This window comes from Temnothorax americanus, unplaced genomic scaffold, assembly GCF_048541705.1.
Source record: "Temnothorax americanus isolate GAGA-0224 unplaced genomic scaffold, ASM4854170v1 Scaffold15, whole genome shotgun sequence".
Classification (NCBI taxonomy): Eukaryota; Metazoa; Arthropoda; class Insecta; order Hymenoptera; family Formicidae; genus Temnothorax; species Temnothorax americanus.
Window position 1 is genome coordinate 3,179,868 of NW_027509286.1, and position 13,657 is coordinate 3,193,524.

A 13,657-nucleotide genomic window follows, 5' to 3' on the forward strand; every position below is an offset into this window, starting at 1 on the left:
TTGTCAGGCGGTAATTACTCGCGACTCTGTGAAGAGGGTCGCCATTAACTCTTTAATATTTCATAGCGGCGGCTGTACGTCCGGTCGCGATTCCCGAGAACGGCGTGCGCGAGGGAACGACGGAAGGAGAGAAAACGGTCGTGACGACAAGCAAGACAGCGAGGGGGAAACAGAGAAAGAGGAAGATCGAGATGGAGAGAGAAAGAGAGAAAGAGGGAGAGTGAGCGAGCGAGAGAAAGAGGGGGGGGAAGAGGGAGAGGGAGAAGGTCACTTTAAGCACTGTCCGCTGGTCAGGAAATTAAACTTTGAGTCGAGAACTGGCCATTAGGCGTTTGTTGTTGCCTCGTTGTCAGGGGAACCCGGCGTCCGTATAGATACCGGAACTGAGATACGACGTTCCGTCTCCCGCCTTGTCTCTCCGGACGAGTTTAACGTTGAATGCATCGTGTAAATGTCACTTACGACCCGAGGGATCTGTACCAGTCAATAACGATCAGGTGAGCGAGACTTCCGCTCGGTTGAGACATGCCGTGGCCGACTATTAACTACCGCGTAATCTCGTCGTCGCGCTCAGTGGTTGTGGTAGTCACTCGATTGCAACAGCGAGGTGATGTCAGTTGGCAGCGTGCCACGGTATCGCAGCGAGACGCCGTCGCACGTTTGCGAGATATGCATTAGCCCCATCATTTGAAAGCCGGTATTATTTGCTTTATTATTAAAATGATATCTCTATTTGCAATTTATGAGAGTGTGAAAAGTGAAACGGGCACGATGAATGTTTGCGGGAGAGAAGCGTTATTAAAATTGAAAACTGATACTTTCTGCGTACTAATTGGCAGCGACGTTTGTTGAATATGTCGACGCGCGTTATCCTCGCAAAGAAATTTTAGATTAAAGTAACATCGCACGCGTCGTACGAATTATATGCAAAAACGGACGAATGGAGACGGATAGTTGTGGTCGGCCTCTCATGCATAAAAGTCGTTTTGGGTTCGCGATTAACTCTCATCTTTTTTGATGCGCCACCGGAGGAAGCTGGATAATTAAGTATGTTTTTTTTTGTTTCAACGGGGGACGTCGTCGTGCTCTCGTAGAGAGATCACGGAGAAAAAGCCGCGCCTCTATTTAACGATCGCGTTACGATCGAGCGTCGACCCTTTAGCAATTTGTGTCATCAGCCGCGTGCACTTGGAAAATCGATCCCCTTGAGAGGCACCGCTCAAGATGGATGGTAATAAGTAAATGTGTTTGCTGAGCCCCGAGCGCGCATCACGAGCAATTAATTAAGCTCGATTATCTATGTACACTGCGGGAAAGTGCGCAGCCTCGCTACTATCCGGTAGATGCTGAATGATAGCCACGCGCGTGGCAAATGCGCCGAATGATAATGCCACCTTGTACCCGCGGTAGAACTTCGTCTTATCGAATTAACGTCAGAGATATCTTTTGCACGGTGGAGAATGTTTTTTTTTCGACGAGTTTATACTCGTACGGAGTTGTTGATGTACAACGAGATAACGTCAGAGAATAGGCGTAACACGTCAATCGTGATAGTAGTTCAAAGATGACGCTTTCGTAAGAATTACCGAACGACCGCGCGCCACTGGAATCTTGATCATCTCAATTTATGCCCATTGATAAACCCCGAGGCTTTTTCTTTTAGGACAAACGGCTTTCTAGAGAGCCACGCAAAACCCAGATAGAGGATGGGCGCAGGCTGATAACCGCCGAATTGAATGGTGAATGCCGTTTCGGAAATTGAATAAGCTATCGTGCTAGGGCCGAGCTGCCGAGTGGCGCTGCCGGTATTTGACCTGCCTGCGTGCAATCAATGTACTGATTGGAGATAAGGGCTCGCCCTGTAGCCCCCGGCATTCTCCCCGGCATGATTTATATACGTACGGTCTTTGCCGGCGATATATTCATTATTTGATTACCTATCGGCAAGTTAATACCGATCGTGATCCTGTAACTATAGACATCCGGATCTCTCTCGCGTAAGATATTCATATTTGTACATTCAGTTCTATATGCATGATCCTCGAATGTGCTCTAATGCCGCTAGTCGTTGATTATCGAGCTTAACAAATTTTACGTTGTTTTGATTTTCTCTGGAAGAAGTTTCATAGCTCTTAAAACTCGCAATTGATCTTTTGCATATTATTGCGGATGATTTCATTAACAGAACACTAAAATTGTCAAAGCACGAGCCGAATTAAGACGGTTTGGCTATGAGCTCTCGACATTTTCGTTACATAATTCAGTTATTCTAATTACTACGAGTACGCGCTGGCTTGAGTTAACTTGAATAATCCTTCGCGTGGATATCAATTAAGTGGGGAACTGCATGCTAACTGTGCGAAATCTGCGCGTTCGCGGTTTGTGCCCGTTAATACGGCTAATTTGTCGACTGCTTCGAAGCAAATGCCAGGCCTCTTTGTGTGTTCTCGCGTCAGATGCTGCGCAGCAGATATACTAAAGCGGAGGAAACGCGGAAAGAGGGTGAGCTGCCAGCGAGCAGATTACATCTAAATGGATCTCGGCCGTGATCTAATTGACAAATTAATTGCAACCCGTAATTAATTTTGCCGACAATTGATATTTGACGTTTCGTTTGTTGCCGACTAACTGGCTCTTCGAAATGAGCCCCGCGCCCTTTTCTAACGTTTCGCCTAGAATCTGCGGCAGAGCTGACCGATCGCGAGAGAGAGAGAGCTATTCTATTGTACCGTTCATACTGTATTTCGTCCAATTTGCGAATTTGTCGGCAGTATTGCGCGCTTAGCGCGTTATCGGCGTAACTTTTTTGACGCGGTCAAACAATGCATCTCCGACCGAATGATAACTCGCATTGAAGCGCACAGGTTGCGATTCAGTGCAGGATAACACCTGCGTCCCTAGCATCGGCACGGCCGCATCGGCGCCTGTCGGTTCCCCTGTTTGTGATTATAAATAGGATTCGCGTTTTATTGTCGGGAGCAGAGTGTCGCATGATTGAACATCATACCAAATAACGATGTTCTCCTCCACGTGGGTCATGCGCGCTCAAACTAATACGGACATGACTGACTTCGTGCAGCAGAAATCGAAATAGTCAATTGATCAGTTCATCAAGAATAGCTTTCCACGAAATTCGGAGCAAGATAACTTAAGCAATTAACAAAATTGTAACGATAGAATAATAATCAAATTTTAGTGAGAAATTACCAAAATATGAATTTCTTTGATAAGTAATAAATGAGAAAATGTTATACAAGTTATCAAACATAAAATTCCTACATTTTTCTATTTCTGATAAACGATTTAAATGATGGTTTATTTTCTAAATATGATATTGTATAAATTTAAAATGAAAAGATTAGTGGATATTATTAAAACCAATTTGAAAATTTTATATATTTTTAATTATATATTTAAAGTGTGGTTAAATAGAATATTTTATTCTATTAGAAGAAACGTAAAAAACCTTTCCTTCACAATTTTGTGTATATATATATATATATATATATATATATATATATATACACAATATATATATATAATATTGTTGCGCAATATTTTTATTCATGAATTGTCTCGCTAAAGGAACATATTGCGGAACAAATTTTCCTTTAACGGGAACATGTAACATTTCTATTTTGGATGTTGCACTTTGAACGTCGATGATCACGTTTGCGCGCTATATGTCCGTTAAATAAAAACTCGAGTTTAGAAAAGCAATTCTATGGCGGTTGTGTCAACCCGTGTTTTTCCGTGACATTCGCGCTAAAATTCAGACGCAAGTAGAAATCGAACGATCGCCCCGCGTATCGCTATCCCTATATCTCTTTACTGTGTGTGTTGTCGGGTTACGATACTGCGGCAAAGTAACGCATTCTCTCGAAGCGGGAATTACGTTGCGCTTTTTCCCAGTTTCGTAACCGTACTCTGGCATACGGCCGGGCGAATTTTTTTACACGATTACACGATTGTACCTGTACGAGGTATAAAGCATCCCGCTGCCCCACCTATTCAATTTCTCTTTTTTTTTTTCATCTCCATCAGTTTTTTCCCTAACGCTCTACAAATATTTGAGCGCCGACTATACCCTCCCCCCGCTGAAAGAGCATTCGAGTCGAGTGAGCTTTCGCGCCCCCCTCCAGGCTACTCGTCGTTCACCGATTGTAATCTAAGCCAATGCTTCGGCGCGCATTAAATGTCAAACGTTATACGCCTCTCTATTTCACGGCTCTGCGGTAGCGAGCGCCGGGGCGTTGGATGTGGCAGCCGGCTGGACAAACGCTCGGAAAATCGCGAGGCGGGATGCGATTGCCCCAACGGTTTACAGCGCTCTTTGACGCGGTTCCGTTGTCACGTACCGCCATTCCGAGCTTCGATCGCCGTCCATTTGGCGGGGGTTACAGTCGTAACAACGTCGAAACTTCATTGCTTCTACATGATCGGGAACTCCCTGCCGACGTCCTCCCTTTGCCCGACGGATCGATCGATCGGCGGATCGCGAGACGGGATTAGGCTCGTGAATGTCAGATTTTTTTTCCCGGGGCCCCGCGCGCGATGGTCGTGCGCGTCCTCGTTCGAGCTCGCTCGTGATACATGCATCAAGATTCAAGTCACGTAGTCGCTTTCGACGTACGATTCGCGTACGCGGAAATGTACGGCGAGATCGTAAAAGCGGGAGCGGAGGAACGACGACGTGGAAGACGTCTTGACGGGCATGCGTGTAAATGCATATGATACCCCCGCGAATTTACGACCGACTGCTGATTTCCAGTGGATCTCCGCCATACCCCATCCTCCTTTTCCGTCGATGCGTTATCGCGCAGTCCTTTAACGCGCTCAAGTCGTAAAAGATCCTTACTCGCGCGTGTTTACGCGTGACTATTTTTGGCGGCTTGACGGGCAACATGTGCGCGCGAGCGCGGATGCGGACGTAACGCGTACCTATCCATATGTCGCGCAGCTTCTACGTGCGTAACGTTTACAATAACGCCTTCGTCACGCCGGTTTTCCTGCTTCTCTTCCCTTCGCGCCGACCCTATGCATAACGTTAGCAACAGCGCGTATTACACGCGAGCGTGACATACGCGTGAATCGCGCACGCGCGCGCGTACGTCGAGACACGCGAGCAGCTGTTTCGATGTCGCGGGCGTGTCTGGTTCGATTACTCAGCGGTTTTGAGGAAAGGGGGAACAGGAGAGCTGTTTCGCGGTCGTCTGATTAATATCATATATGCGTTTTATTTTTTTTATTTTACAGCCTCTGCGTCATTTCAAATATTGTGGCGCATCTACTTTCGAAGAATCTATCGATCCTCCGCGCGCTTCTCAGGAACGAATTAACTAGAGCGCGTTCATTAAGTAGAGTGATACTTGCCGATGCACGAGATATACTTCGCATGCAATTAAAAAATGAGGAAAACGGGAAAAGAGGAGATTTATCGCCGCGGTATTACGATGCGATCGTAGTTAATATCAAAGACCCGAACCGGACGAAAATATTGGTTCGGTTCCCATTTCGGTCCATTAAAATACTTAATAAAAGTTTCGCGGCGGTTTCGATTTCGGTTTTCTAGCTAACAAAGGTATCGGTATTGCGCAAATTATAGTTTTTTTTTCGGTTTCGGTTTATTAAAATTTTCTTGAAATTTTATTAAATTGTTTACATATGCATACTGCGTGTGTGGATAGGTACTTATAACTTGTAAATCTTAATTTTCGATACATAAGGTTTTTATTATATGCACATGTTTTTATTTTTTATTTTAATTTATACGGATTGTATAAATATGTATAATAATTAATAATATGTCGTGATGAATGATGTTATTTCGACGTAGATGTCATTTCTTCATTGTTTTCAATGTTTCCATTTTCCATGGTGTTAATTTTTTTTGAAGATATAATGACAATGACTTTTAACGGTAGCGGTTTCGATTCCAGTTTTATTATAGGCTTTATAAAATTTTTATACGGTTTACGGTTCTGGTTCGACAAAAATACCGGTTACGGTATACGGTTTTCGTTTTCGGTTTCGGTTTCGGTCCGGCCCGAGTCTTTGGTTAACAAAAGTTATACTATGTTTGTGATTATAGTGTGTGAAAGAATGATAATTCGATCGACGAAAACATTCACGAATATTTTAAGTCTCGTCGGTCTGTCCATCTCGCTGTCGATCATAGATATTATTCGTGTCCCGCATATGCGCCGTTTATGTTTATGGAGGCGAAAACGTTGGGCGATTGTATCGGAAATTCTCCGTTGGCGAGACACATGACGAGTTCTCACGAGACGCTCACGGACTGGGGGGGGGGGGGGGTTGATGCAGAGACGCGCATCAATTAATGCGGCGGCACACGTGAATGTGCTGGTGCATAACGCCGTTGGTAATGTGGCCCGCCACATGGCCGTGCGCGGCGCTTTGCATGGCACATCAATCCTAAATCCGGATGCCGGCCCATCGCCAATAATAAACCGGATCGCGCCAGCAGACGACGAACGGATATGCCTGGGCCAGCATCTGGACACGAATCCACGATGTGATTGTCGATTAAAATTCATCATCGTGACAAAACTCAAATAGGGGAGTCCTCTCTCATTGGATTTGCCGATTTAATCGTCGCTACTCTTCTAACGTAATCCATATCCTAACGTAGAAATGACAGCGCTTTGCATTTCGATAAATGCATTTATTCATCACGACAAAATTGGAATTTCGTTGAGATTCCGCATGGACCGACCGACAATTTGAAACAGCGTTGAAATTCGAAAATTCCGAAGATCACGCGCACTATTAGCTTCTCGCGAACTTGGTGATTCTCTTTGACCTTCTTTCCTGACTTGAAATTTTCGTCGAATATCTTGGCGTTTTCTCGGAACGCCTCTTTTAAGCTATAACTGTTCCCTTGACGATCTGCGTGATGTCAGGTTTCTTATGCGCGACGCGAACATTTGCCAGGGCAAGGGCAGGACGTCGGCAGGGAGCTCCCGATGCGACGCGACGAATGTTTAATATATACACACATCTTCGCTCGAGCGACAGGTGCGAGGGGCTTTCCTTACTCTCTTACAAGAGCGAAGGAGGAGTGTAGTCGGGGAGATTTAAAACTATTCGCGCAAGCGCACTCACCATCTGCAGGTCGTTCCGACGCGACGATACCACTTCCAGAATATGAACCATTGGTGAACAATTAAACGCGGGTGGTCGTCGTACTGGCGGGTGCGCGGACCCGCGAACTTTCCGAACTTCCGCTCTTCGCGAGCGCACAATCGAGATCGCGCGATTGTCGATCGTGATCGACACGCGTGACAAATTATCACAACACGGAACGAGGAGTTCGCGCGAGGAGATCGTCGATAGCACACGTTGTATCTTGCGCCACTTGCAGAATTACCCGGATCGGTTACTGTCAGCGGATTTGCGATACCGTCCAGGAATTCAGCGAGGATGTTTAAGTCTTCTTTGTCGTTTGTTTCTTCTCTCGCACCGAGAGAGTAAACGAGATCACACACCGGATATCGCGTAGTATCGCCGGTAGGTACGCGGAGTTTGGCGTGCGCCGCACGTGTGCGTACAGGGAGGGCACGAGCGGAGCGAGCGGGCGGGCGCGACAATGAGAGCAAAAGGAATAGAGGGGACAGAGCTATAGATAAAACCCCGAACGCAGCTCGCCCGCGACTGATTCTCCAAGCCTACACGCACCCTCTAGTTTTCTCCCTTTCATCCCCCACTACCCACCCTCTCGACCACTATCCCCTTCCTCCTTCTCCTCCTCCTCCACCTCCTTTTCTGTCCTCGCCTGCCCCCGCCTCCTTTACCGCCACCCTCCTTGCTCCTCTTACCCTTCGTAAGTCTCCCTCTTATCCCCTACGTGCGCCCCCCTCTCCGAACGCTACGCACCCTTTGCGAGAAAGCCCACGCACCCTCGGAGCAGCCGATATATTACGTCTCTCTCTCTCTCTCGCTCTCTTTTTTTTCCTTTTCTTTATCCTTTTATCTCTTTTCCACCTTACGCATTTTCTCGTAGCCTCTTTTCTACCCTCCGCCTCTCGTGATATCGTAGTCTTTTCCCGGTGTCCTTTTCTATATCAGCGGAACCCCATAACATTCAGCCAATCAAACGAACGCACGTTTCCAGAGTCCCCGTGCTTGCGGTCCTCAAAAAAGAAAAAAAAAGAAGAAGAAAAGGAGAAGACCTGAGGCTTCGGGAGGTACTAAGGATCGGGATTCTAACCCTGGAAAAAACGTATATATGCGTGTTACCGTATACACTTACATTCTACGCATCCTTGGGAAGGCGATAGGGTGGTAGGCGGGGATCTCTGTTCTAGGTCGAAGCTGTAATGGGGAAACATTCTCCGAGGCTTAGGTCTGTTCCGTGAGATGAGATAGGGCGATATCTATTAACACAGAATACCCGACATTGCGAGTCCGTTCTTTCCGCGGAGCGAAAGGGAGAGAAAGCATATTATTAAAAAAGAAGTATATATATATATATATATATAATTAAATAATAACATCTGTTTCTTCATCTCTTCGTCTTCTTGCTGCGGCTGCGGGATCTATCCCTATGGATCTTAGATTTTCCTTTGTGGTGTCATCTAGTTCACCTACAATCTTGAATGATCTTGCAACTTCCCTCTCAATCCTGTCCTTGGGTATTGAGGTCTCTACATCTGTCATTACAAAACGACCCTCCACACCCAGTGACTTGTTAGTTATGGCTCGATGTACGGAGGCATAGTACAGATCTGGATAGAGACGATGATTGAGTCTCTCTACACCTTCCAGAGGATAAACGCGCAAGTATGCGAACTTATCTCTGTGAAGCGTACGAAGATCCCCTAATGCCTTTTTGAGATCGGCGGCTTGTTGAGCTATTGGTGGTAGGAAAATGGCCTTACTTCCTACAGTCATGAAGGACTCCATCAATAGAGCTGACTTTAATCCATAATTTTGAAGGATTAATTTCACCTGTGATAGGGCTCCCTGTATCAGTGGTATTTGTTCTGTGTTCCCTAGAGTTGCGTCAAGTAGTATTGTTCTCAATTCTCCAAAGGGCTTTATCCAAGCCTGCCAAATGATCAGCTGATTAACGATTGAGTCAAAGGCGGCCTCTGGAAGAACACGTGTTTCCCACATGTTGGGTATGTTTATCGTTGCACATAGTGCCCTCCATCTCAATTTTAAATATTCAGTGTTGGCTCCTGGACGCGCTTATATATATATATATATATATATATATATATATATATATATATATATATATATATATATATATATAAGATCGTAGCTTGTATACCGCAGAATTTGGTATTCGAGGTATTACGCGGTGCTCGTGTGCGATTCGACGATGAAATTAGGTCACCGTCGGACGTTATCTCTTGCGAAGGGAGAATCAACGGTTGATGGAGCTAGATGAAATGTCCGTGAGCGACGTATGAGATCCGGCTTAATCCCACTATTCATGCGAAAATTTATCTTTGCCAAGCGCTTAAGCGTAAGGAGATGCATTTCGAATCTGAACGAACATCGCTCGAAAGGAGGCAAAATAAAACACGCGAATGTGGAGAGGAGAAACGCGAAGGGACCCGCAGTTAACCTCTCGACTTCGCTTCTGCTCCTCCCCTCCTTCCGCTCTGGGAATTTGTTGGTCCAGAAGGACCACTCGTATACGTACATTCGCGAAACTCTCTGCCAAGCCCTCTCTCGCCGTACCACCCCTTCCTACGGGCATCATCCGCAGTTCGCGTTTTTAAAGGGCGCACAAAAGCCACCAGAAATTGCTGCCGGCTCTTCCGACGTTACGGCTGGTTCTATATCTGTCTCTTTCGACCGACTCCCCCCCTCCCCTCAGGCCTCTTTTTTTCTCTCTGTTCTGGTTCACGTATGCCTTTCTCTTTATTCTCTTTTTATTTATCTTCTTCTACCACCGACGATTTCACGAGTAGGTACTTACCGAGGCGGCAAGAGTTCTGATAATGGCGGATTTGGATAGCGGCTCGGTCGCTCCTGCATCAGGGATGAGGCGCGACGACGAATGGTCGTCGGCTTCGGGCTTGGCTTTAACGAAGTACGATCGTGGCGAGGTATATCGTGCGAAAGATCCGTCTCTCTCGCGTTATTCGTCGTGGTAGGAGGTAAGCGGACGGGTCGCCATCAGTTGGCCAGTTTAATGCGCAATCCGTTTCTACGGAGGCCGTATTTCGTTTTTATTGGTAGTATTGCCGCGATACGCTACGCGCCAATCGGAGAACGAATTTTCATTATTGCCAGTATAATGGTAACGTATATCGCGGAACGCAGCTACGACGCAAGTGGTTTAGCATTTCGTGCGATCGGTGCGAAAGTTATTACGAAAGTAGCTTGAGTTTGGGTAAAACGAGATATACTTTCATATAGATTGCTGGTTGTTTCACAAATCTTATTTTAATTAGTGCTATATCAATATATTTTTTTGTATCATTATAATTTATATCATAATTAATTAGGGAAGATGCCATTTTCGGTTGGGCTGCATGGATCTTGGTAGCCTAATAATAATATTTCTGTGTGAATTTTGTATACTTTGTCCAACTCCGCTATCAAAATTCAGTCCGACCGAAAATGGCATCTTCTTTAATTAATTGTAAGATTCATATCCGTCTTGTTCCACTTATTATTGTTTGTTTTATAAACATATACTAAACAGCCGATATAGCGTTAAAAAAAGTATAATATATTTTGTTCGTTTTCATAGTGGAAATTAATTAAAAAGGCAGTTCTAATTCGACCATCTGAATTCGTCGAACTTATTGTTTCACGTCCTTATTAAATGTCGTAAATATACAATACGTGAACGCAAAGTATTATATTCTATACAAATCACAAGTTGGGTCGCGCCTCCGGAGCTGCTGACTAGGCCGAAGTATTTACCTAGCGGCGAAGGGTGAAGATGGACGTACACGGGGAGGGGGTAGGGAGGAAAGGAAGCAAGTGAAAGTTCGTAAGGAAAACTCCAACGAACCAGGCCGCGTTGCTTTTTGATGACTTCGGCGAAGTTCGCCCCGGGACGATGAGGTCTGGGAAAGACTTCGAAACTCGAACGTCGATATGGAAAGTGCGGGAGCCCGGATGTTATGGATTACGCGATCAATCTCGTACGAAAATGGCGAAAAGTTTGCGGGCCATGAAGCGCGCGAGAAAGAAAGAGAGAGAATAAAAAAGTTTTGCCGTTTTATTTGTCTGTTCCGACGTTCGTACATCCGCTGTGACCACTTTTTACGCCTGTTATTGTGGCAAGATTGATTTCATAAATTTGCGATGAGCTCTACAAGACGAATGATGTGTCGATGATGGGTCAGTGCTGTCGACTCCATTATACATGAATATGTCGTCCGCCGCTCTAATAGAAATTTTAGCTGGATATAGCTACGAGCCATTTAGATAGTCAGGTTTGTTTAGATAACCGCGAATTTCTACAGTGGAAAGCTATCGATGCCTTTCTCAATCCAGAGACGTTCACGGGGAAAAAAAAAGAAATACTTTATCATGCCATTACATGCTTTACTTATTGTCTTTATATATAAAACTATAAAATAATTTGTAGACACAGCGTTTATGTTTTCGTATTAATTTAACAAAATTTCGTCACGTAGTCGCACGCGATCGATTATGTCATTTGGCAGTTTGAAGTTGATCGATGTCTCATAAATTATCAGATCATTCTCGATTAACTCCGACAAAACGTCCACTTGTATGACTCCTACTTGACGCTACGAATTTAGTCCTCCATCTTCTATAATATTTTCACGTCTCTCTTTTAATGTCGTGAGTTCGAAAGAGTGAGTAACGTGCCCGATCGCAGTACAGACTACCGTTAAACTCTCTAATGGTGGATATACGTCGTTCGTCTTTAGCGCGGAGGCGATTTGATCGCGGGACGGTTATTGCGCGCACGCGGAATCGTATAAAAGGTAATAATGCCGAGATACGAATGCGATGGAAGTAGATTTTAATGTTCTCAAGGGTGATATTGATACCGCGAAGGTTGAAACAGTGCTCTCTCGAGAATACGGTGAAATCTGATCGCGGACGATGTTATCGAGATACGTATATCCGGGGCGGTGATATTATTCATACGCGGCATGCGTTTATAAAGAAGCCACGGGCCAGAGTTGGAGAGATGCGATCGTGGACCCTCTCCATAGCAACCCGCGAGGGAACCTCCTTATCCGGTCTCCCGGTATCAGAGTCCGCGATTAGCGATCCTTTCTGCGAACCCGTATTCGCTATACGAAGACCCTTCGCTCCATGACTCTTCAACATTCTTCGTATTGGCCTTATTACGTTTCTTTTTTTCTCGTCGGTTCTTATCTCTCCTTTGCCTAATGATTCTTTCCATCGCCTCACCGAAAAGTTTCCTTCGTGCTACTTTGTATTATTTTTTTGCCACGATTTTTCCGTTCTCGTTTTGCGATCTTATATAATCAGGGATGAATTTTTTTTCGAACTTTTGTGTGTTGAAATTGCGGCACTTAGAAAATTGAATATTGTATATGAATATTGCATGTTATATATTCACGAGATCTTTTGTATAATCAAAAAGGATCATACAAAAGTAGGTTGGCCTGTGATTGATCGGTCTTGCGTAAGAAATGAAAAAGCGACCGAGTTTCAGTAGGGTAACTGATGGCATCAGCGCGCTTTGCCCCCCCCCTCCCTCGTTGCGCTTAGGCTCTTATATTCGAGCACGCAATCAGCTAGTTATTTTGATAGCTAAAAAGGACCGTGCCATCTGCGTTGTTTCCCGGAGAGATAGAAAGTGTACATGTACGGTTGTGGTTTGATACTTGAGGCTCGTTTACTCCTGCTGAAGTTTCTATAAAATTTTTATAAAATTATAAATTATCCACTCTTGGGTAAAGATTGCTTTGATCTTAGCAAATGTTATTTTATAGTTGCTTTAGCCTTGAGCTATATTGATAATAATTTAAGCAGTGCAGATCCATCGTACAGGAAAAGGAGAAACTGGAGTTCTGTATAATAGATATAAATATTCAATATATGCTAGTTTATAATAACAAAGTAAACCAAGATTGTTTATGGATAATGTAAATTTCATATTTACTACATTGTTATAAGACAATATTTACATGCAATTTTAATTAATACATTGTGCATAAAGATACAATGAATATATTCAGTTGCTACAAGTTTACCGAGAATTCGCAAGACACGACGATGATTACCGATTGATTTTGTTGTAGGGGAAGAGAATACGCGTAGTGGAAGTCATGGCGCGATGCTTCAATAGAAGGAAGGGGGAAAATTACTAGATACAGTACAATTGCGACGAAGGGTAGTCCGAAAGGACGAAGGGAGGAAGGGGAGAACAGGCCAGGTGTATAAAAAGTCAGGGCTGGTTGTGCGGGGTACAATGACCTCGACTCATATCGATGTTCAATCTCCGACATCCATCTTTCTTACATTTGCTTTCACGAAGCGTAGATGCATATGTACAGTTCGTTCGATCAATATATTTCATATTTTATTAATTTTTCTAGCAACGGAAAATATTTAATACGTGTTTTGCACGATTTTGAGATTACATCGGCGCGACGTAAGAGATTTTTAGAAATTCTATTTCCTTGATCGAAACGATTGGACGCGCGGATACTTT

General features: G+C 44.5%; 1 protein-coding gene across 6 annotated transcripts in view; it reads right to left on the reverse strand.

The window, feature by feature from the left end:
• The window catches only part of LOC143895228 (CUGBP Elav-like family member 4), a 466,213-nt gene that overhangs the window by 108,083 nt on the left and 344,473 nt on the right, over window positions 1–13,657 (reverse strand). For 2 of the 6 annotated variants that reach the window (XM_077402211.1, XM_077402215.1), the window contains exon 1: window positions 7,126–7,666. The exons of the other annotated variants lie outside the window; for them this stretch is intronic. In XM_077402211.1, coding sequence (XP_077258337.1) covers window positions 7,126–7,176 — 51 coding nt within the window. In that variant the 5' untranslated portion in view covers window positions 7,177–7,666. Of the gene's footprint in view, window positions 1–7,125; window positions 7,667–13,657 lie in introns of those variants that run through there. 6 annotated transcript variants of the gene reach the window in all.